The sequence below is a fragment of the Pseudophryne corroboree genome, chromosome 2 (genome assembly GCF_028390025.1).
Source record: "Pseudophryne corroboree isolate aPseCor3 chromosome 2, aPseCor3.hap2, whole genome shotgun sequence".
In the NCBI taxonomy this organism is placed as follows: Eukaryota; Metazoa; Chordata; class Amphibia; order Anura; family Myobatrachidae; genus Pseudophryne; species Pseudophryne corroboree.
The window spans coordinates 932,528,475-932,553,397 of record NC_086445.1 but is presented as its reverse complement, the minus strand read 5'-3'; the positions used below and the strand labels follow the sequence as shown (position 1 = coordinate 932,553,397).

The 24,923-nt window shown below is 47.6% G+C and overlaps 2 protein-coding genes across 2 annotated transcripts in view; both read left to right on the top strand.

Moving 5' to 3' along the window:
* Nucleotides 1-24,923, top strand: part of NIT2 (nitrilase family member 2) — a 106,283-nt gene that overhangs the window by 6,630 nt on the left and 74,730 nt on the right. Inside the window, exon 5 of the mRNA XM_063956241.1 lies at nt 1,013-1,106. Within this exon, the coding sequence (XP_063812311.1) occupies nt 1,013-1,106 (94 nt within the window). The remainder of the gene's footprint in view (nt 1-1,012; nt 1,107-24,923) is intronic.
* LOC135050498 (uncharacterized) lies at nt 16,738-22,134 on the top strand (the record flags this gene model as incomplete). The annotated part of the gene is made up of 2 exons (XM_063956983.1): nt 16,738-17,336; nt 22,083-22,134. Coding segments are annotated over 2 exons (651 nt in total), but the record flags the coding sequence as incomplete, so codon positions are not given.

Here is a 24,923-nt window from a genome sequence, read left to right as displayed (position 1 = left end):
CACACGGAGAGATCCATTCTTAAAATCTAAGCAATCTGACCAGATTGCTTCAGGGGGGTACACACGGTGAGATCCGTGCTTAAATTCTAAGCAATCTGACTAGATTGCTTAGAACTTAAGCACGGATCTCTCCGTGTGTATCCCCTACAGCGATAGCGATGCGCGGCCCCGCGCTTTGCTATCACCGCTGCCAGATTGGCCTGCATGCAGGCACAATCTAGCAGGTCGCTCATTTCACCGCTGAGTGAAATGAGCGCCCCCCCCGTCCTTCCTGCCTCGCCCAGAACACATCGCGCTGTGCTGAGCGGGAGCATAGATGTGTGCTGAGCGTTCGTGCTAGAACCCTTAGCACACATCTCTGGGGAAATCTCCCCCATGTGTACGGCACTTTAGATTTTAAGCACGGATCTCTGGTGTGTATGCCCCCCAGCGATAGGGGCCACACATCGCTCTCGCCGGTGCTAGATTGGCCTGAGAGATGAGTGGTCTGTGACAGATAGCTCAGCACACTTCTCTGTAGTGTGTACTGGCCTTTAGAGTATGAACAGGTTCCTCGCTTGATAACGTCACACTATAATGATGTCCAATGAGAAACTGTTAACTTGTTTGTACTAGCCGGTACTCATGTAACATATTGTCAGTTGTACTTCCCTTGTTTGGTGCTACAAAACCCTTGTGGCACCTTATATATAATAATATTCAGTGTGCTAAATGTGCCATGTTTAGAATATCTCGGGATCCATATCAAAATATTAGAACACATATGACTTGTTAGGTAAATTATTTTTCACATAATGCCTGTTGCACTGTGTTAATGAGATGTTCTAGTCTCCCCTGGACGGCTAGATTACTACATCACAGCTCCCTGTTCACTCGCTCCCACAAGGCGGAAGAATCGTATAATGTGTTTTTCTATTTACAATTAAATGGCCTAATTTTTCAATAATTTAATGAAATTGTTAAGCAATGATTTATCTAACAGGTTGTCTTTTTATTGTTGTATGTTCCACAGATCCACCTCTTCAATATTGATGTGCCCGGGAAGATACGCTTCCAGGAGTCCGAAACGCTGAGCCCCGGCGACAGCTTCTCTGTGTTTGACACCCGTATGTCACACTTCTACACAAGTCCTTAAAGTGTAAATGGCTCAGCTCCAATGTCTGCATCTTATAGCCAGGCTTTAAGACCTTGCAATTAATATATCAGAGGTTCCCAAACTCTGTCCTCAAGGAACCCTAACGGTCCAGGTTTTAAGGATATCCATACTTGAGCACAGGTGACTTAAGCCTTGGAGAGAGATAAAGTGGACGGAGATAAGCTACCAACCAGCCAGCTCCTAACTGTAATCTTTCAAACACAGCCTGTGACATGGAGCTCATTGACTGGTACTTTATCTCTATGCACTTTATTTCTCTTCAAGACTTAGTACATCTCTCCCTTAATTAGTACTGCCGTAAATTTGAATTAACCATCTCTGCTCAACAATGGATAACCTTAAAACATGGACTGATAGGGTATCTTGAAGACCAGATTTGGGAAACACTGGAATAAGGCAATATAGGGCGATAGATTATTGAGACTAATTTCTGTAAATTACATCTATCAGAGATACAGATCTCTGGTTCTCTTTGTCTTAAGGGGGTACACACGGAGCGATCGCTGCTTAAAATCTAAGCAATCTGACTAGATTGCTTAGATTTTAAGCCTGATCGCTCCGTGTGTACCCCCTACAGCGATAGCGATGCGCAGCCCCGCGCATCGCTATCGCTGGTGCTAGATTGGCCTGCCGTGCAGGCCAATCTAGCGGGTCGCTCATTTCACCCGCTGGGTGAAATGAGCGCTCCCCCCGCACGCTTAGCACACATCGCGCTGTGCTGAGCGGTGGGAGAGATGTGTGCTGAGCGAACCATCTCTCCCGCATCGGCCAGTGAGTACTGGCCTTTAAATGACATTATAGTGATGGCCACATGCTACAAGATCTTTAGCAATATCGGGCCCAATATTGCAGCATATGTGATACCAAGACCGCAGTGCCTAGTGTTAATCCCACAGACGTCTGATTATTATCCGACATTAATAAACAGGGTTAAAGACTGACTTTTAGAGGCCTGTACCATAATCTAGCATTACACTAACATTACCCAGTGATACAGATATCGGCTGCTTGGCCTGAGCACAGAACAATTTCTCTTTTAAAGTCTGTTTCTAAATTGGACTCTGATCTTTTCACTCCGTGATTGGTCCAGGTGTGGCTGGCATAACCAGTTCAAACACCTAGGTGGGAAAACCTTTACTGCTGAAGCCTTCTCAGCAGACTATAGGGATGATTCGGACAGGGCTGGCCCGACCTTATTTCTCTTAAGTCCTAGAGGATGCTGGGGTCCACATTAGTACCATGTGGTATAGACGGGTCCACCAGGAGCCATTGGCACTTTAAGAGTTTGAGAGTGTGAGCTGGCTCCTCTCTCTATGCCCCTCCTACCAGACTCGGTTTAGAAAATATGCCCGAAGGAGTCGGTCACAGCTAGGGGAGCTCTACAGAGTTACCCTAGAAAAGTTTTATTTAGAGTTTATTATTTTACAGGGAGGCTGCTGGCAACAGCCTCCCTGCTTTGTGGGACTAAGGGGGGGAGTAGTGTCCACCCTGCGGAGACTGAGCCACTTACTCCGCTGACAGGACACTGAGCTCCTGAAGGGTCAGATCGCTCCCCGCCGCAGGGGATCGCTTGCCCCAGCAGCATGCCGCCACCCCCTTACAGAGCTGAAGAATCAGTGGCGAGTGAGACACCGACCCCCCTAGCAAGCGGGGGGTCGGTGTGAAGATGGCGGCAGCAGGGTAGGAGAGCAGTATTAACTGCGCTCCGGGAGGCTCAGCGGTACATTGTGCGGCGCTGTGAGGGGCGCCCTGAGCCAGCACTACACCCTACACTGGTCCCAAAGCCTGTCGGGGTCCTCGGATCTCAGCCAGCACTCAATCCTCAGGCCAGTATAATCAGTGGAAGAGCGGGAAGACAGCGCCATTTTGGGGGCAGAGCTTCTCCTCAGAGCGGACCCAGCAGAGTTCAGCGCCATTTTCCTGCCTGCACAGCGCTGATCAGGAGAAACAGGTCCCTCCACAGCAACTCCAGCTATCTGTAAACGGTACCAGGGGGTTGTAGAAGGGGAGGGGGGAGGCTGCAATACGACTGTGTATCCTATTAAGGTGCACAGTCAGCGCTGACAAGGGTCTCCCTTTGGTTAGAAGCGCTGTGTGTGGGTTGGCTCCAATCTTTGTCTCTCTTGCCATTCTTGGGGGGGAAACTCTGTCTGCCCTCCCCTGAGTGTGTGTGGAGTGTTTGGTGGTCTCCTTTCGCTATGTCTAGGGACACTGTCATATGCTGCGGAGGATATGTCCTCCCAGGATGATCCCATTCCATATAATCAGGATAGAACTGGTTTAGCACAGATTCCAGCAAGGGAACCTGAGTGGTTTTCCTCTATCAAATCTTGGATTTCTCAGATTTCAGACAGGGTTGCGAGTAATTAATCTGCAACCCAGGTATTACAGAACTCTATGGCAGTATGGCCCTATTCTGGTACCTCAGGACGCTCCGCTATATACCCCCACAAACGTGCGCTTGTTCATGTCATGCAAGATGACACGGATACCGATTCTGACACCTCGGACGGTAATGGGGATGTGTTGCGGGGGTCTGCCTCTCTCGTAAAGGGGGTGTAATTGATGATAGAGGCTGTCAGGGATGTGTTGAATATTAATGATCCCACACCTGAGCAGGTTGAGGAGGCTTTTTTTACTGAAAATAAGAAAGCCTCGCTAACCTTCCCTGCGTCAAAGGAATTAAATGCTACAGTATATTTGAGAAAGCATGGGAAAACCCTGAGAAAAAATTCCAGATCCCTAAAAGGGTCCAGGTGGCGTTCCCTTTCCCTGAGGCGGATAGAAAAAAATGGGAAAACCCGCCAATTGTTGACGCATCTGTGTCCAGACTCTCAAAAAAGGTGGTTTACCTGTTCCAGGATCTACCACCATAAAGGAGCCGGCTGATCGTAAAATTGATAATACACTTAAATCAATGTACACCGCTTTGGGGGTCATATTGCATCCCACTATTGCTAGTGCATGGATTGCAAAGGCTATAGTAAAGTGGTCAGGCACCTTACTTGAGGATTTGGGTACGATGGATAAGGGTGATGTTGAATTGTTTTTGCGTAGCATTCATGATTCAGCAGGTTTTATGGTAGGATCCATGAAAGACCTGGGTTCCATGGCTGTGGGAATCTCTTCCATGTCTGTTTCAGCTCGTCTGGGACTGTGGCTGCGCCAGTGGTCGTCCGACGCGGAATCCAGGAAAAGTGTGGAGTCCCTACCCTACACAGGTCTATTTGGGGAAGCTTTGGATGCGTGGATATCCACGGCTACATCGGGTAAGTCTCCATTCCCTCCCTCAGCTGCACCTGCTCCGAAGAAATCCTTCTCTTCATCAGCATCACAGTCTTTTCGGCCTAACAAGCCTAGAAAGGCCAAACCATCCAACACCTTCTTTAGGGGAGGTCGAGTTAAATCCAAGAATCCTGCAGCTGCAGGTTCCCAGGAACAAAAGCCTGTTTCAGGTACGCCAAAGTCCTCCGCATGACGGTGGACCGCACGGCCTGGAGGTGGAGCCAGTGGGAGCGAGACTCAGACAGTTCAGTCACGTCTGGGTATCGTCCGGCCTGGATCCCTGGGTGATAGATATTGTGTCCCAGGGATACAGGCTGGAATTTCAGATTACAAGCAAAAAAAAGAGAAATGTATCCCGCGCCCTAGTGGCAGCTTTGTACTATACTCTCAAGAGCACAACTTCTTGACAAATACACAAATACAAAAACAAAGGAGTAGTCCACAAGCGTCTCCTAAATAAAAAACAATCTCCAGAGGATTTCCTATCAGGTTTAGTCACTATATTCGGAAATAGAATCTCCAATTTCTAGGGATAATTCCTTCCTCCACAGTAAGGTTCGTACCTCGAACTGACCTCCACTCAGTATGGGATGTACATCAAAAGGTATCTTTAGATAATCTTCCACATCACTTCACAATCTATCAACTGGACATCATCCCGTCCCTTGTAATGGACACTCACCTCTGGTCTGTTCCCTATGTTCCTTGAAAGGTTTCTTTCTCTAACGTCCTAAGTGGATGCTGGGGACTCCGTAAGGACCATGGGGATTAGCGGCTCCGCAGGAGACTGGGCACAACTAAAGAAAGCTTTAGGACTACCTGGTGTGCACTGGCTCCTCCCACTAAGACCCTCCTCCAGACCTCCGTTAGATTCTTGTGCCCGGCTGAGCTGGATGCACACTAGGGGCTCTCCTGAGCACCTAGAAAGAAAGTATATTTAGATTTTTTATTTTCAGTGAGATCTGCTGGCAACAGACTCACTGCAGCGAGGGACTAAGGGGAGAAGAAGCGAACCTACCTAACAGGTGGTAGTTTGGGCTTCTTAGGCTACTGGACGCCATTAGCTCCAGAGGGATTGACCGCAGGACCCGACCTTGGTGTTCGTTCCCGGAGCCGCGCCGCTGTCCCCCTTACAGAGCCAGAAGCACGAAGAGGTCCGGAAAATCGGCGGCAGAAGACTTCGGTCTTCACCAAGGTAGCGCACAGCACTGCAGCTGTGCGCCATTGCTCCTCATGTACACCTCACACTTCGGTCACTGATGGGTGCAGGGCGCTGGGGGGGGGCGCCCTGAGGGCAATAAATAACACCTTGGCTGGCAAATATACATCATATATAGTCCCAGAGGCTATATAGATGTAAAAGTACCCCTGCCAGTATTACAGAAAAAGCGGGAGAAAGTCAGCCGAAAAGGGGGCGGGGCTTCTCCCTCAGCACACTGGCGCCATTTTCTCTTCACAGTGCAGCTGGAAGACAGCTCCCCAGGCTCTCCCCTGTAGTTTTCAGGCTCAAAGGGTTAAAAAGAGAGGGGGGGGGGGGGGGGGGGCACTAAATTTAGGCGCAATATATGTATACAAGCAGCTATTTGGGGAAAAATCACTCAGTTATAGTGTTAATCCCTGCATTATATAGCGCTCTGGTGTGTGCTGGCATACTCTCTCTCGGTCTCCCCAAAGGACTTTGTGGGGTCCTGTCCTCAGTCAGAGCATTCCCTGTGTGTGTGCGGTGTGTCGGTACGGCTGTGTCGACATGTTGGACGAGGAAGGTTACGTGGAGGCGGAGCAGAGGCCGATAAATGGGATGTCGCCCCCTGTGGGGCCGACACCAGAGTGGATGGATAGGTGGAAGGTATTAACCGACAGTGTCAACTCCTTACATAAAAGGCTGGATGACGTAACAGCTGTGGGACAGCCGGCTTCTCAGCCCGCGTCTGCCCAGGCGTCTCAAAGGCCATCAGGGGCTCAAACAACGCCCGTTACCTCAGATGGCAGACACAGATGTCGACACGGAGTCTGACTCCAGTGTCGACGAGGTTGAGACATATACACAATCCACTAGGAACATCCGTTACATGATCTCGGCAATGAAAAAATGTGTTACGCATTTTCTGACATGAACCCAAGTACCACATAAAAGGGGTTTTATTTTTGGGGAGAAAAAGCAGCCAGTGTTTTGTTCCCCCATCAGATGAATGAATGAAGTGTGTAAAGAAGCGTGGTTTCCCCCGATAAGAAACTGGTAATTTCTAAAAAGTTACTGATGGCGTACCCTTTCCCGCCAGAGGATAGGTCACGTTGGGAGATATCCCTTAGGGTGGATAAGGCGCTCACACGTTGTCAAAAGGTGGCACTGCCGTCTTAGGTTATGGCCACCTTGAAGGAACCTGCTGATAAAAAGCAGGAGGCGATCCTGAAGTCTGTATTTACACACTCAGGATATATACTGAAACCTGCAATTGCCTCAGCATAAATAGTGCTGCTGCAGCGTGGTCTGACACCCTGTCAGATAATATTAATACGCTAAGACAGGGATAATATTTTGCTAACATTGAGCATATTTAAGACGTTGTCTTATATATAAAGGATGCACAGAGGGATATTTGCCGGCTGGCATCCAGAATTAATGCAATGTCCATTCTGCCAGGAGGGTAGTAGAAACCCGGCAGTGGACAGGTGATGCTGCATTTAAAAGGCACATGGAGATTCTGCCTTATAAGGGTGAGGAATTGTTTGGGGATGGTCTCTGGGACCTCGTATCCACAGCAACAGCTGGGAAGAAATTTTTTTACCTCAGGTTTCCTCACAAAAGCCTAAGAAAGCACCGTATTTTCAGGTACAGTCCTTTCGGCTTCAGAAAAGCAAGCGGGTCAAAGGCGCTTCCTTTCTGCACAGAGACAAGGGAAGAAGGAAAAAGCTGTACCAGTCAGCCAGTTCCAGGATCAAATATCTTCCCTCGCTTCTTCTGAGTCCACCGCATGACGCTGGGGCTCCACAGGTGGAGCCAGGTGCGGTGGGGACGCGTCTCGGGAACTGCAGGGATCAGTGGGCTTGCCCACAGGTAGATCCCTAGGTTCTGCAAGTAGTATCACAGGGATACAGGCTGGAGTTCGAGACGACTCCCCCTCGCCGTTGCCTCACATCAGCCTTGCCTGCTGCCCTCGGAGAATGGTAGTACTGGCGGCAATTCACAAGCTGTACTTCCAGCAGGTGAAATCAAGGTACCCCTCCTTCAACAAGGCCGGGGTTACTATTCCAAAATGTTGTGGTACCGAAACCAGACGGTTCGGTGAGACCCATTCTAAAATTGAAATCCTTGAACACTTATATACGAAGGTTCAAGTTCAAAATGGAATCGCTCAGGGCGATTATTGCAAGCCTGGAAAATTTCAGGGTATCACTGGACATCAAGGATACTTACCTGCATGTCCCTATTTACCCTCGTCACCAGGTGTACCTCAAAATTGTGGTACAGGATTGTCATGACCAATTCCAGACGTTGCCGTTGGTCTGTCCCTGGCACCGAGGGTATTTACCAAGGTAATGGCCGAAGTACTTATCCCGTACTTGGACGATCTCCTTATAAAGGCGAGGTCCAGGGAGCAGTTGTTCGTCGGAGTAGCACTATCTCGGGAAGTGCTACAACAGCACGGCTGGATTCTAAATATTCCAAAGTCGCAGCTGTTTCCTACGACGCGTCTACTGTTCCTGGGTATGGTTCTTGACACAGAACAGGATAAAAAGGGTTTCTCCCGGAGGAGAAGTCCAAGGAGTTGGCGTCTCTAGACGGAGACCTCCTAATACAAATACAGGTATCGGTGCATCTATGCACGCGAGCCTTGGGAAAGATGGTAGCTTCTTACGAAGAATTTCCATTCGCCAAGTCCCATGCAAGGATCTTCCAGTGGGATCTGTTGGACAAGTGGTCCGGGTCGCATCCTCAGATGCATCGGCGGATAACCCTGTCTCCAAGGGCCAGGGTGTCGCTGTGGTGGTGACTGCAGAGTACTCATCTTCTAGGGGGCCGCAGATTCGGCATACAGGACTGGGTCCTGGTGACCACGGATGCCAGCCTTCCAGGCTGGGGGGCAGTCACACAGGGAAGACACTTCCAAGGCCTATGGAAAAGTCAGGAGACTTCCCTACACATAAATGTTCTGGAACTATGGGCCATTTACAATGCCCTAAGTCAGGCTAGACCCCTGCTTCAACACCGGCCGGTGCTGATCCAGTCAGACAACATCACGGCGGTCGCTCATGTAAACCGACAGGGCAGCACAAGAAGCAGGATGGCGATGGCAGAAGCCACAAGGATTCTCCGATGGGCGGAAAATCATGTGTTAGCACTGTCAGCAGTGTTCATTCCCGGAGTGGACAACTGAGAAGCAGACTTTCTCAGCAGACACGACCTCCACCCGAGAGAGTGGGGACTTCATCCAGAAGTCTTCCTAATGATTGTACACCGTGGGGAAAGGCCACAGGTGGACAGGATGGCGTCCCGCTTCAACAAAAAGCTACAAAGATATTGCGCCAGGTCAAGGGACCCTCAGGCGATAGCTGTGGACGCTCTGGTAACACCGTGGGTGTACCAGTCGGTGTATGTGTTCCCTTCTCTGCCTCTCATACCCAGGGTAATGAGAATAATAAGAAGGAGAGGAGTAAGAACTATACTCATTGTTCCGGGTGGCCAAGAAGAGCTTGGTACCCAGAACTCCAAGAAATGATCTCAGAGGACCCATGGCCTCTGCCGCTCAGACAGGACCTGCTACAGCAGGGGGCCTGTCTGTTCCAAGACGTACCGCGGCTGCGTTTGACGGCATGGCGGTTGAACGCCGGATCCTGAAGGAAAAGGGCATTCCGGAGGAAGTTATCCCTACGCTATTTAAAGCTAGGAAAGAAGTGAACGCAAACCATTATCACCGCATATGGCGGAAATATGTTGCGTGCTGGGAGGCCAGTAAGGCCCCAAAGGAGGAATTTCAGCTAGGTCGATTTCTGCACTTCCTACAAGTCAGAGGTGACTATGGGCCTAAAATTGGGTTCCATTAAGGTCCAGATTTCGGCTCTATCGATTTTCTTCCAAAATAGAACTGGCTTCACTGCCTGAAGTTCAGACTTTTGTTAAGGGAGTGCTGCATAGTCAGCCCCCGTTTGTGCCTCCAGTGGCACCGTGGGATCTCAACGTAGTGTTGGATTTCCTGAAGTCGCATTGAGTTGAGCCACTTAAATCCGTGGAGCTACAATACATCACGTGGAAAGTGGTCATGCTGTGGGCCTTGGCGTCGGCCAGGCGTGTATCAGAATTGGCGGCTTTGTAAAAAGCCCTTATCTGTATTTTATATGGATAAGGCGGAATTTAGGACTCGTTCCCAATTTCTTCCTCAGGTGGTAGCAGTTTTTCATGTGAACCAACCTATTGTGGTGCCTGCGGCTACTTGGGACTTGGAGGATTCCAAGTTTCTGGACGTAGTCAGGGCCCTGAAAAGTATATGTTTCCAGGACGGCTGGAGTCAGGAAAACTGACTCGCTATTTATCCTGTATGCACCCAACAAGCTGGGTGCTCCTGCTTCTAAGCAGACTATTGCTCGCTGGATCTGTAGCACGATTCAACTTGCACATTCTGCGGCTGGAATGCCGCACCCTAAATCTGTGAAAGCCCATTCCACGAGGAAAGTGGGCTCTTCTTGGGCGGCTGCCCGAGGGGTCTCGGCTTTACAAATTTGCCGAGCTGTTACTTGGTCGGGTTAAAACACTCTTGCAAGAGTCTACAAGTTTGATACCCTGGCTGAGGAGGACCTAGAGTTTGCTCATTCGGTGCTGCAGAGTCATCCGCACTCTCCCGCCCATTTGGGAGCTTTGGTATAATCCCCATGGTCCTTATGGAGTCCCCAGCATCCACTTAGGACGTTAGAGAAAATAAGATTTTACTCACCGGTAAATCTATTTCTCGTAGTCCGTAGTGGATGCTGGGCGCCCATCCCAAGTGCGGATTGTCTGCAATACTTGTATATAGTTATTGCCTAACTAAAGGGTTATTGTTGAGCCATCTGTTGAGAGGCTCAGTTGTTATCATACTGTTAACTGGGTATAGTATCACGAGTTATACGGTGTGATTGGTGTGGCTGGTATGAGTCTTACCCGGGATTCAAAATCCTTCCTTACTGTGTCAGCTCTTCCGGGCACAGTATCCTAACTGAGGTCTGGAGGAGGGTCTTAGTGGGAGGAGCCAGTGCACACCAGGTAGTCCTAAAGCTTTCTTTAGTTGTGCCCAGTCTCCTGCGGAGCCGCTAATCCCCATGGTCCTTACGGAGTCCCCAGCATCCACTACGGACTACGAGAAATAGATTTACCGGTGAGTAAAATCTTATTTTTTCACCACCCTGGTCTCATCCAGATTCCCAGTACCGGTCACGATAACAGATACTTGCAGTGGGTGCAGTAACTCAGAGGTGCAAAAAGGAATTTTTCAAGCGGAATTTCTTTTAGCTCACCACAAGGTGATGTTTTTTATTCCATAGTAAAATTATTAAAAATACAAAACAAAAACTTAAAAACACAATCTAAAAGATCTCCACTATTTTCAGTTTGTTCTGTTATATCCCCTCAGGAACCGATTTAATTCTGATGCTATATCAATTAATTTGAATTCACGGACCATGCACAGGGTTCAATCAATTAAAAACAATTTACAGATAGGGAGTTTTAAAATAGGTACCAACGCGTTTCGGATGTAGCTATCCTTCCTCAGGGCATATCTCAGAACAAACATGCTGGGCTTTTTATACCAACTGCTCCACTCTCATAGTTCCCACAGCCAATCAGATTCCATATCATTGAATATACATTAACTGCTTGTTTTTTAACTGTGATATCAAAACTGTCTCTTCACTTTATTCATATAATCTTAATTTCATACAGATCAGGTATAAAAACCCCTGAAAAAACATCTTAATTAAACTTTAAAAACATTGGTAATACACATTTCCAGAGATGGATTCCTGTGAATCTCCATTATATATACAGTCCCTTAAGTGAATATGCGTGCAGTCCGGATTTCGGTGCCTCCTTCTCTTCCTCCTCCGGAAGTGACCTAATCGGATGTGTCCGCTTTCACAAGTCCCTGGGGCAACATGTATCTGTCTTATTAGTTCCTATGTGTAACGTCACATTCCTTCCGTTCATGACCGGAAGTGACGTACGGATACATCCGGTCTCTGGAGCGCAAACAATGTCCAGTATTGACACGCAACGCCATCTTGACGATTCTCGATTTTTAAAAGTCCAGTAAACTCATAGCGTCAGGAACAAGATACAACATAAATGAAACACAAAGTTACTAAATGTAATAAATTACATATTGTGAAAAAACATTCTTATTCAGTCCGCAGTATATTTCACCTTTCCTTATAAAGGGGCTCACAAAGGTATTTGCAGTATATTAACAGTATTTGTGTATTTACTAGGAGCTATCTAAATTTCCCAACATTCATAGAAACCACTTCATTTCAAATTCGATATTACGTCCCATGAGGTCTAGGGTCCTTAGTTCGTATATGGTTCTCATTTCCACTTTTGCTAACTGAATTTCACTATTATTTGTTCTGCAATTATGGGTGACTTTTTTGATCCCACAAAAACTCACCAATTGGTCCATATCACATTTATGAACCTTGCTAAAGTGTAAGGACACATTGTGGGTTGCCAAACCCTTTTTTATGTTTCGGGCGTGTTCTGCCAATCTAGTTTCAGCATACGGGTTGTGCGCCCCACATATTGGGAGCCACAGGAGCATTCAATTAAATACACACAGTTCTTCGTATTACATGTGATAAAGTCCTTTATGGGATAAACCCTCTTAGTTTGTGCGGACATATATTGTGTGATTTTGCTTTCCTTACTCTTACACGCTCGACACATTATACAAGTGCCGCACCTATAGAAGCCTTGTGACGGATACATGTGACGTTACACATAGGAACTAATAAGACAGATACATGTTGCCCCAGGGACTTGTGAAAGCGGACACATCCGATTAGGTCACTTCCAGAGGAGTGATCCTTGTACTATTCCGATAGGGAAGAAAAGGAGGCACCGAAATCCGGACTGCACGCATATTCACTTAAGGGACTGTATATATAATGGAGATTTACAGGAATCCATCTCTGGAAATGTGTATTACCAATCTGTTTTTAAAGTTTAATTAAGATGTTTTTTCAGGGGTTTTTATACCTGATCTGTATGAAATTAAGATTATATGAATAAAGTGAAGAGACAGTTTTGATATCACAGTTAAAAAACAAGCAGTTAATGTATATTCAGTGATGTGGAATCTGATTGGCTATGGGAACTATGAGAGTGGAGCAGTTGGTATAAAAAGCCCAGCATGTTTGTTCTGAGATATGCCCTGAGGAAGGATAGCTACATCCGAAACGCGTTGGTACCTATTTTAAAACTCCCTATCTGTAAGTTGTTCTTAATTGTTTGAACCCTGTGCATGGTCCGTGAATTCAAATTAATTGATATAGTATCAGAATTCAATCGGTTCCTGAGGGGATATAACAGAACAAACTGAAAATAGTGGAGATCTTTTAGATTGTGTTTTTAAGTTTTTGTTTTGTATTTTTAATAATTTTACTATGGAATAAAAAACATCACCTTGTGGTGAGCTAAAAGAAATTCCGCTTGAAAAATTCCTTTTTGCACCTCTGAGTTACCGCACCCACTGCAAGTATCTGTTATCGTGACCGGTACTGGGAATCTGGATGAGACCAGGGTGGTGATAAAGAAACCTTTCAAGGAACATAGGAAACAGACCAGAGGTGAGTGTCCATTACAAGGGACGGGATGATGTCCAGTTGATAGATTGTGAAGTGATGTGGAAGATTATCTAAAGATACCTTTTGATGTACATCCCATACTGAGTGGAGGTCAGTTCGAGGTGCGAACCTTACTGTGGAGGAAGGAATTATCCCTAGAAAATGGAGATTCTATTTCCGAATATAGTGACTAAACCTGAGAGGAAATCCTCTGGAGATTGTTTTTTATTTAGAGGCGCTTGTGGACTACTCCTTTGTTTTTGGAATTTCAGAATCTCCCTCCTCACCGATTTTTCAAATCAGGCTTGCCAGTTCTACTGGCAGACAGGACTGTTCTACAAGAGGCTGTCCAGAAGTTGGTGGAGGCACAGGTCAGTTCCTCCTCATTTGCAAACCACAGGTTACTATTCAAACCTTTTCGTGGTACCAAAGCCAGATGGTTCGGTCAGGCCCATTCTGAACCTAAAATCACTGAACCCCTTTCAAAAGGAGTTCAAGTTCAAAATGGAGTCTCTCCGGGTGGTGATATCAGGTTTGGAAGAGGGGGAATTCCTGGTCTATCTGGATATCAAGGATGCGTACCTCCACATTCCGATTTGGCTGCCGCATCAGGCTTATCTCCGTTTCGCATTACTGGACTGTCATTTCCAGTTCCAGGCCCTGCCATTACTCTTAACAGCACCGAAGGTGTTCACCAAGGTGATGGCAGAGATGATGATTCTGCTCCGCAAACAAGGGGTGAACATCATTCCATATCTGGACGATCTGCTGATAAAGGCATCGTCCAAGGAGAAGCTGTTGCAGTCCATTGTTTTCACAACCCACCTACTCAGACTCCACGGTTGGATTCTGAACCTTCCAAAATCACATTTGGAACCAACCCAGAGGTTGTCTTTTCTGGGGATGATCCTGGACACAGAAGTGCAGAGGGTGTTTCATCCGCAGGAAAAGGCGTTGGTGATACAAACAATGATCCGGGATGTCCTGAAGCCAGCCCGGGTGTCGGTACATCAATGCATTCGCCTTTTGGGAAAGATGGTGGCCTCTTACGAGGCTCTCCAGTACGGGAGGTTCCATGCTCAGGCCTTCCAACTGGATCTCCTGGAAAAGTGATCAGGATCTCATCTCCACATGCACCAGAGAATTTGTCTGTCGCCAAAGGCCAGGATTTCACTCCTCTGGTGGCTCCAATTGCCTCACCTTCTGGAGGGCCACAGGTTCGGGATTCAGGACTGGGTCCTTCTAACCACGGATGCGAGCCTTCGGGGCTGGGGCGCAGTCACTCAAGGGGAAACCTTCCAAGGAAGGTGGTCAGGTCTGGAAGCCGGCCTGCCAATCAACCTCCTGGAACTAAGAGCCGTCTACAACGGTGTTCTTCAGGCGGCCCATCTTCTAAAAGATCGGGCCATTCGTGTATAGTCGGACAATGTAATGACGGTGGCTTACATAAACCGACAGGACGGAACGAAGAGCAGAGCTGCAATGTCAGAGGTGACTAGAATCATCCTTTGGGCAGAAAAACACGCGTTGGCGCTCTCAGCAATCTTCATTCCGGGAGTGGACCACTGGGAAGCAGACTTCCTCAGCAGACACGATCTCCATCCATGGGAGTGGGGTCTCCATCCGGAGGTGTTCAAGGAAATAACAGACCTTTGGGGGTTACCCAAATAGATATGATGGCCTCTCATCTCAACAAGAAGCTTCAACGCTATTGTTCCAGGTCGAGGGACCCACAAGCGGTAGCAGTGGACTCCCTGGTGTCTCCGTGGGTGTTCCAGTTGGTGTACGTGTTTCCACCACTTCCACTTATTCCAAGAGTTCTAAAGCATGTAAGGAGAACAAGAGTTCAAGCGATTCTCATTGCTCCAGACTCATTCCAAGAGTTCTAAAGCTCGTGAGGAGAACAAGAGTTCAAGCGATCCTCATTGCTCCAGACTGGCCAAGGCGGGCTTGGTACGCGGACCTTCTGAATCTCTTGCAGGAAGGGCCGTTCACCTATCAAGACTTACCGCGGCTACATTTGACGTTGGCTATGTTTGACATTGGCTACGTTCGATGCATGGAAGTTGAGCGCCTGATACTTGCTCGAAAGGGCATTCCGAAGAAGGTCATTCCTACCCTGATACAGGCTAGGAAAGGGGTAACGTCTAAGCATTACCATCGTATTTGGAAGAAATATGTCTCTTGGTGTGAGTCCAAGAAGTTTCCTACGGTGGAGTTTCAACTGGGACATTTCCTCCTTTTCCTGCAAGCAGATGTGGATATGGGCCTGAGGTTGGGATCTTTGAAGGTCCGGATTTCGGCCCCGTCCATTTTCTTCCAGAAACAATTGGCTACCCTCCCTGAGGTTCAGACCTTTTTGAAGGGAGTTCTGCACATTCAACCTCCCTTTGTACCGCCTACGGCGCCTTGGGACCTTAACGTAGTGTTGCAGTTCCTCCAGTCGGACTGGTTTTAGCCTCTACAGGAGGTTGAGGTCAAATTTCTTACATGGAAGGCTGTCACGTTGTTGGCTTTAGCTTCTGCTAGACGCGTGTCAGAATTGGGGGCTTTGTCCTGTAAAATAATAAAATCAATTGCACACAAAAAAACAACACAAACCCCCAATACTTGGACTGCAGCTACAAATGTTTGTTTACTCCTAAAATTCTCCAAACCTCACTTATTTGGAAAACTATACATTCACTTTCTGCACAAACACCTGCATTGCAACTTCTACTCTGACCCTGCAAACACCTGGACAACAAATGGGTCACTGAGAAGCATATTTAATGAAGTAACACTGACTTGCAGTTTGCCAACACTGTGTAATTTTCCAACTAACATCAGCAAATATTTGATTTACTGTTACCTGTAGATACTAACGACAGTTTAACATTGAATTTATTTCTGCAAACTTCACTGCTCTCTTATTCAGCCACCACTCCTCCTCCTACTCTCATTTTGCTACCACTATTTACCCCATCCACACTATGGCCAGGCTGGCAACATCCCTCATTAATCCTCGTCTTCCTATTCCTTTTTTCTGTCCCCTGTTACCACCTCTATCCCTCTCTCCCAGTCTCATACATCTCATGCTGTCTCCTCTCCTCTGTCTGCCTCCCTTCCCCTCCTCTTCTGTTTCCCCACTGCAATTCACTTCTGCCCCTTCACACCATTTATACCCCAGCACTCAACCCTGCTCTCTCCCTCCTCTGCCTGTCTCCTCACCTCTCCTCCACCAGTATCATACTGCACTCCCTCCCTGCCTCACTCCTGCAGTCTCCCTTCCTAGCCAAGGCCCCAGCACCATCAATTCACCCTCTTTATCCCTTCCTTCCCCATCAAGCTTACCTCAACGCCATAGCAATCCAGATAATCTCATTCACATCTCTCCAACAAACTCATACCCCCTATCCTGTGCACTCTGGAATGCCAGATCTGTTTGCAACAAATTGACCCCCACTCACGACCTCTTCATATCCAACTCCCTGCACCTCCTGGCCATTACTGAAACCTGGATTACACCCTATGACACCGCTTCTCCTGCTTCTCTCTCGGCTGGGGGCCTTACATTCTCACACACACCCCGACCTGGGGGTCGTCATGGGGGTGGTGTTGGGATCCTTTTACCCTCAAGCTACACATACCAACTTATACCTCCAGAACCATCTCTTACATTCTCTACATTTGAGGTCCATGCAATTCGCCTCTACCAACCCACTAATCTTCGAGTTGCTGTCATTTACCGTCCACCTGGCATTTCCTCTAAATTCCTTGACAACTTTGCTTCCTGGCTACCTCACTTCCTCTCTTCTGACATTCCCACCATTATCCTAGGTGATTTCAACATCCCTATCGATAACCCCACAAAACCACCTGCCTCTAAACTCCTTAACCTCACATCTTCACTTGGTCTCTCCCAGTGGACCAGCTCACCCTCCCATGTGAACGGGAGCTCACTGGATCTGGTTTTCACTCACCGCTGTGTTATTTCTGATTTCTCCAATTCCCCTTTTCCCCTCTCTGACCACCACTTGCTCTCATTCAACTTATCTATCTCTGCTCCCCCATCTCTCCCTCCTAAGGCTACCATCACTAAGCGTAATATTGAGGCTATTGACACCTCATCCCTATCCTCCCTGTTTGACTCGCTTCTCTCTCCTCTTCTCTCTCTCACATGCCCTGAACAAGCCACATCTCTATACAATGCATCTCTTACTTCAGCCATTGACTCTGTTGCTCCGCCAACCACTATTCACCCTCGCAGATCAACACCTCAACCCTGGCACACCAAATGCACCAGATATCTACAAAAATGCTCACGTACTGCCGAGCGACACTGGAGGAAATCACGCTCTCAAGCAGACTTCCTCCATTTCAAATTCATGCTCTCATCCTTCAGTGCTGCCCTTTCCCTTGCTAAACAATCATACTTCAAAATCCTCATCTCTACCCACTCTTCCAACCCCCGGCGCCTCTTTGCCACTGTTAACTCCCTCCTCTGCCCACCACCACCTCCTCTCCCTTCCTCATTGTCTGCTCTTGACTTTGCCACTTACTTCACATCCAAGATTGACTCCATACGTCAGGACATCACATCCCACCAGTCCAGCAACCAGCCACCACCCATCCTTTGCCACCCCTCCCCTACCCTGTTACCAACTCTGACATCTTTCTCCCTAGTATCTGGTGAGGAAGTCATGGCCCTCATACACTCCTCCCCCCCCCACAACCTCCCCACTCGACCCTATCCCCTCCCACCTCCTTCGCTACCTCTCCCCTTCTGCCTGTTCCCATCTTGCCCACCTTCTCAATCTCTCCCTCTCATCAGGCACTGTCCCCTCTGCCTTCAAGCATGCTCTTGTCTCCCCTATTCTTAAAAAACCTACCCTTGATCCTAACACTCTCTCCAACTATCGACCGATCTCTCTCCTCCCCTTTGCCTCCAAACTTCTTGAGCGTATTGTCTATAATCGCCTTACTGCCTTTCTTTCCTCTCACTCACTGCTTGACCCATACCAGTCTGGTTTCCGCTCTCTCCACTCCACTGAAACTGCCCTCACAAAAGTCTGCAATGACCTCCATGCCGCCAAATCTAAGGGCCACTACTCTCTGCTTATTCTTCTTGACCTCTCTGCTGCTTTTGACACTGTGGACCACCCTCTTCTTCTGCAAATCCTTCACTCTCTTGGTCTACGTGATACTGCCCTCTCCTGGCTGTCCTCCTACCTCTCTGATTGTTCCTTCTCTGTCTCCTCTCATGATGCTACCTCGCCCCCACTTCCACTAACTGTTGGTGTCCCCCAAGGTTCTGTTCTTGGGCCTCTCCTTTTCTCTCTCTATACGTCCTCTTTAGGTGAACTCATTAGTTCTTTTAATTTCCAGTATCACCTCTATGCTGATGACACTCAAATCTACCTCTCCTCCCCTGATCTCTCCACGGCTCTCCTCACTCGTGCCTCTAACTGTCTTTCTCTATCGTCCTAGTGGATGCTGGGGTTCCTGAAAGGACCATGGGGAATAGCGGCTCCGCAGGAGACAGGGCACAAAAAGTAAAGCTTTACGATCAGGTGGTGTGTACTGGCTCCTCCCCCCATGACCCTCCTCCAAGCCTCAGTTAGATTTTTGTGCCCGGCCGAGAAGGGTGCAATCTAGGTGGCTCTCCTAAAGAGCTGCTTAGAAAAGTTTAGCTTAGGTTTTTTATTTTACAGTGAGTCCTGCTGGCAACAGGATCACTGCAACGAGGGACTTAGGGGAGAAGAAGTGAACTCACCTGCGTGCAGGATGGATTGGCTTCTTGGCTACTGGACATCAGCTCCAGAGGGACGATCACAGGTACAGCCTGGATGGTCACCGGAGCCTTGCCGCCGGCCCCCTTGCAGATGCTGAAGTAAGAAGAGGTCCAGAATCGGCGGCAGAAGACTCCTCAGTCTTCTAAAGGTAGCGCACAGCACTGCAGCTGTGCGCCATTTTCCTCTCAGCACACTTCACACGGCAGTCACTGAGGGTGCAGGGCGCTGGGAGGGGGGCGCCCTGGGAGGCAAATGAAAACCTATTTTGGCTAAAAATACCTCACATATAGCCTCCGGAGGCTATATGGAGATATTTAACCCCTGCCAGAATCCGTTAAGAGCGGGAGACGAGGCCGCCGAAAAAGGGGCGGGGCCTATCTCCTCAGCACACAGCGCCATTTTCCCTCACAGAAAGGCTGGAGGGAAGGCTCCCAGACTCTCCCCTGCACTGCACTACAGAAACAGGGTTAAAACAGAGAGGGGGGGCACTAATTTGGCGTTAGAAATATATAATAAAGATGCTATAAGGGAAAACACTTATATAAGGTTGTCCCTATATAATTATAGCGTTTTTGGTGTGTGCTGGCAAACTCTCCCTCTGTCTCTCCAAAGGGCTAGTGGGTCCTGTCCTCTATCAGAGCATTCCCTGTGTGTGTGCTGTGTGTCGGTACGTGTGTGTCGACATGTATGAGGACGATGTTGGTGAGGAGGCGGAGCAATTGCCTGTAATGGTGATGTCACTCTCTAGGGAGTCGACACCGGAATGGATGGCTTATTTAGGGAATTACGTGATAATGTCAACACGCTGCAAGGTCGGTTGACGACATGAGACGGCCGACAAACAATTAGTACCGGTCCAGACGTCTCAAAAACACCGTCAGGGGTTTTAAAACGCCCGTTTACTTTAGTCGGTCGACACAGACACAGACAGGGACACTGAATCCAGTGTCGACGGTGAATAAACAAACGTATTCCTTATTAGGGCCACACGTTAAAGGCAATGAAGGAGGTGTTACATATTTCTGATACTACAAGTACCACAAAAGAGGGTATTATGTGGGATGTGAAAAAACTACCGTAGTTTTTCCTGAATCAGATAAATTAAATAAAGTGTGTGATGATGCGTGGGTTCCCCCCGATAGAAAATTAGGAAAATTAGGGGCGGTATACCCTTTCCCGCCAGAAGTTAGGGCGCGTTGGGAAACACCCCTTAGGGTGGCTAAGGCGCTCACACGCTTATCAAAACAAGTGGCGGTACCGTCTATAGATAGGGCCGTCCTCAAGGACCAGCTGACAGGAGGCTGGAAAATATCATAAAAAGTATATACACACATACTGGTGTTATACTGCGACCAGCGATCGCCTCAGCCTGGATGTGCAGAGCTGGGGTGGCTTGGTCGGATTCCCTGACTAAAAATATTGATACCCTTGACAGGGACAGTATTTTATTGACTATAGAGCATTTAAAGGATGCATTTCTATATATGCGAGATGCACAGAGGGATATTTGCACTCTGGCATCAAGAGTAAATGCGATGTCCATATCTGCCAGAAGATGTTATGGACACGACAGTGGTCAGGTGATGCAGATTCCAAACGGCACAAAGGTGTATTGCCGTATAAAGGAAGAGGAGTTATTTGGGGTCGGTCCATCGGACCTGGTGGCCACGGCAACTGCTGGAAAATCCACCGTTTTTACCCTAAGTCACACCTCTGCAGAAAAAGACACCGTCTTTTCAGCCTCAGTCCTTTCGTCCCTATAAGATCATATCTGCCCAGGGATAGAGGAAAGGGAAGAAGACTGCAGCAGGCAGCCCATTCCCAGGAACAGAAGCGTTCCACCGCTTCTGACAAGTTCTCAGCATGGCGCTGAGACCGTACAGGACCCCTGGATCCTACAAGTAGTATCCCAGGGGTACAGATTGGAATGTCGAGACGTTTCCCCTTCGCAGGCTCCTGAAGTCTGCTTTACCAAGGTCTCCCTCCGACAAGGAGGCAGTATGGGAAAAAAATTCACAAGCTGTATTCCCAGCAGGTGATAATTAAATTACCTCTCCTACTACAAGAAAAGGGGTATTATTCCACACTATATTGTGGTACTGAAGCCAGAAGGCTAGGTGAGACTTATTCTAAAACATTTTTGAACACTTACAAAGGTTCAAATCAAGATGGAGTCACTCAGAGCAGTGATAACGAACCAGGAAGAAGGGGACTATATAGTGTCCCGGGACATCAGGGATGCTTACCTCTATGTCCCAAATTTGCCCTTCTCACTAAGGGTACCTCAGGTTCGTGGTGCAGAACTGTCACTATCAGTTTCAGACGCTGCCGTTTGGATTGTCCACGGCACCCCGGGTCTTTACCAAGGTAATGGCCGAAATGATGATTCTTCTTCGAAGAAAAGGCGTCTTAATTATCCCTTACTTGGACGATCTCCTGATAAGGGCATAGTCCAGGGAACAGTTGGAGGTCGGAGTAGCACTATCTCGGATACTGCTACAACAGCACGGGTGGTTTCTAAATTTTCCAAAATCGCAGCTGATCCCGACGACACGTCTGCTGTGCCTAGGGATGATTCTGGACACAGTCCAGAAAAAGGTGTTTCTCCCGGAAGAGAAAGCCAGGGAGTTATCCGAGCTAGTCATGAACCTCCTATAAACAGTGCATCATTGCACAAGGGTCCTGGTAAAAATGGTGGCTTCCTACGAAGCAATTCCATTCGGCAGATTTCACGCAAGAACTTTTCAGTGGGATCTGCTGGACAAATGGTCCGGATCGCATCTTCAGATGCATCAGCGGATAACCCTATATCCAAGGACAAGGGTGTCTCTCCTGTGGTGGTTATAGAGTGCTCATCTTCTAGAGGGCCGCAGATTCGGCATTCAGGATTGGATGCTGGTGACCACGGAGCCCAGCCCGAGAGGCTGGGGAGCAGTCACACAAGGAAAAAATTTCCAGGGAGTGTGATCAAGTCTGGAGACTTTTCTCCACATAAATATACTGGAGCTAAGGGTAAATTTATAATGCTCTAAGCTTAGCAAGACCTCTGCTTCAAGGTCAGCCGGTATTGATCCAGTGGGAAAAACATCACGGCAGTCGCCCACGTAAACAGACAGGGCGACACAAGAAGCAGGAGGGCAATGGCAAAAACTGCAAGGACTTTTCGCTGGGCGGAAAATCATGTGATAGCACTGTCAGCAGTGTTTCATCCCGGGAATGGAAACTGGGAAGCAGACTTCCTCAGCAGGCACGACCTCCACCCGGGAGAGTGGAAACTTCATCGGGAAGTTTTTTCCACATGATTGTAAACCGTTGGGAAATACCAAAGGTGGACATGATGGCGTCCCGTCTGAACAAAAAACGGGACAGGTATTGCGCCAGGTCAAGAGACCCTCAGGCAATAGCTGTGGACGTTCTGGTAACACCGTGGGTGTACCAGTCGGTGTATGTGTTCCCTCCTCTGCTTCTCATACCTAAGGTGCTGAGAATTATAAGACGTAGAGGAGTAAGAACTATACTCATGGCTCCGGATTGGCCAAGAAGGACTTGGTACCCAAAACTTCAAGAGATGCTTACAGAGGTCTTATGGCCTCTGCTGTGTCAAAGTCAGAAAAATATCCCCATACACTCTGCCATATTTGCACCGCACACTGGTCTGCGCTGCGCATGCGTACGCTCTCCCGTGAAGGCGCATACCCGCAATAGCGTGCACCCGCGGACGCACGGTATGCGTATTTACGGTAGAGTTTATGTAACCGTGGCGTGCGACTCATTCGTTACATATTTTCACAATTAATGTAGTTTGTAGACCATGGTCCCTTTGATAGATTCTGAAAGTTTGGTTAATATAGAATGTCCCTGAACGGGGGAATCCCTCTTTGTATTGTGCGAAGGGTCTAACAGGAATCATACAGCAGTGTTTGGTACCCATCGGAAGAGTATTTAATTAACAATATTCCGGTGTTGGTTTGGAGCGTACTAATCGCTCGTGCGGATAGTTATGGACATAAGAAGTTTATGTCCATTTCTATTATTTACTCATACTCAGGTATGCGGCGGGAAACCTAGTTTCCCACCCACCTGAGCTGTTTGAAATCGTCACAGCCCACCTGTATGAATCACCCTATGACCTTTTGTTATAATGCGAAGCCGAATTCCTGCGTCCAATGGACAATGAGGTTGTAGGGACCATTAGATTGCATTGTGTGAGTAGCATAAAAGACGGGCCTGTGGCATCCAGCTTTCACTTCTCATCAAACGGTTCTCATTGCTGATAATCGGGAAGCTGGATGTCCAGAGGCGCATGCGATCATACCCTTTGTGCGTAAGTTTTTCTCCGTAATCATATTGTCTTACTGTGAGCCAATCTCTCTCTCTCCGTCTCTCTCTCTCTCTCTCTCCCTTCTCTTTCTCTCGTATCTCCCATTGACTAGTATTGTATTGTATTAGATCAGCATAGTATTGTATTGTATTTCTTGTATAGTTATTCGGTTAGGAAGTCTCTGTTATATTGTAGTGTATCATTTGTACTGTGATTCTTTTTGCAAGTATAATAGTTATAATACAGATAATAGGCTTTGGACCCTAAACCAGTATCTGTGTATTTCCTATAGTTTTAAGTGTTCACTTGAGCGTCGGTGACGCTCAAGCAGCTTTGTAGTTAGTCAGGTTACACAAGGTTGCACTTACACCCTGTATTCACATTAAGGTATTCTGTGTATTTCATTGATAAAAGGTTTAGACATAAAGGTATAGCGTTGTGAGCGTCTGCGCCGCTGGTGATCTCCTCGTGGTCTCGAGCGTCCGCTACGCCATAGTGAATCATTACTCTAGTCATCACCAATAACGTGCTGTCCTGTGATCACTGGGCCGTGAGCGAACGTGACGCTTGAGCGTCTCGCCTACGGCTAAGCGATCGTTACGCAACTAGCGTACCCTTACGGTACTTCTTAAGTAAACAGCGTACTGTGTTCTTAGACTTCATTAAGGGTTGTTTATACGACAAAGGAATTTAGCATTGTCAATTGGGGACTCGTCCAGTCCTTCACATATCTGCACTAGGTAGATCAGCAGACATTATCCCTCAGCAAAGGGCGGGAGGTTGTCTCGCAGTGCTGACGGGATAAGCGTCTGCTTTGCTTAGATAAAGAGTGCTGAAGGAATCCGGGAACCGGAAGTAAGAACAAAACGCTTGTGTCCTTTAAAACTGTTTATTTCTCTTCTGTCTTGCGTATACACGCACGCATACATATATATCTGCATTTCTTTTTCAATTTCGTATATCACTATTCCTGTTTGCCAATTTTTATAGTTGATAGAAAGTACTAAAAGATACTTGCTGTTATTTCATAGTTTAAGAATAGAGGTAATAGTTAAAAGTGTAGACAAACACACAGGTTTGCCTGGGAGATAAGGCAAAGCCAGTGGGGTACGCGGTAGATGATCAGGGATCGTTTACATTGATAAAAGTAGAAATTGTGTTACGGTGGATCTTTTGTTTTGCGTACACGTGTCTCTAACAAAGACTAGCGTACGCAATCCAAAGGCAGACGCACGCAGCGTACATTACGCAACGTAGCGTCCGGTTACGCCCACGTAGCTCAAGTTGTGATAAGGCGATAAGTAACGCAAAGGCGATAAGTAACGCACAGCGGTAGATAACGCGACGCGGTAAATAACGCAAATCTATTTTTGGAAAATTTGAAATTTAGTTTAACAGATCCTGCTCCTAATTGGTAACACAGCTGGGCTAAAGAAAATTTCTGCGCAGAAATAGATATAGAAACGAAAGTGTACATGTGTTGAGTGAGTGTGTTTTTATTACATAAGTTTATATAACTTAGAGGTTGAACCAAAAAGAAATCGGGTAGGACATACGTGTAAGTGACATATACGGT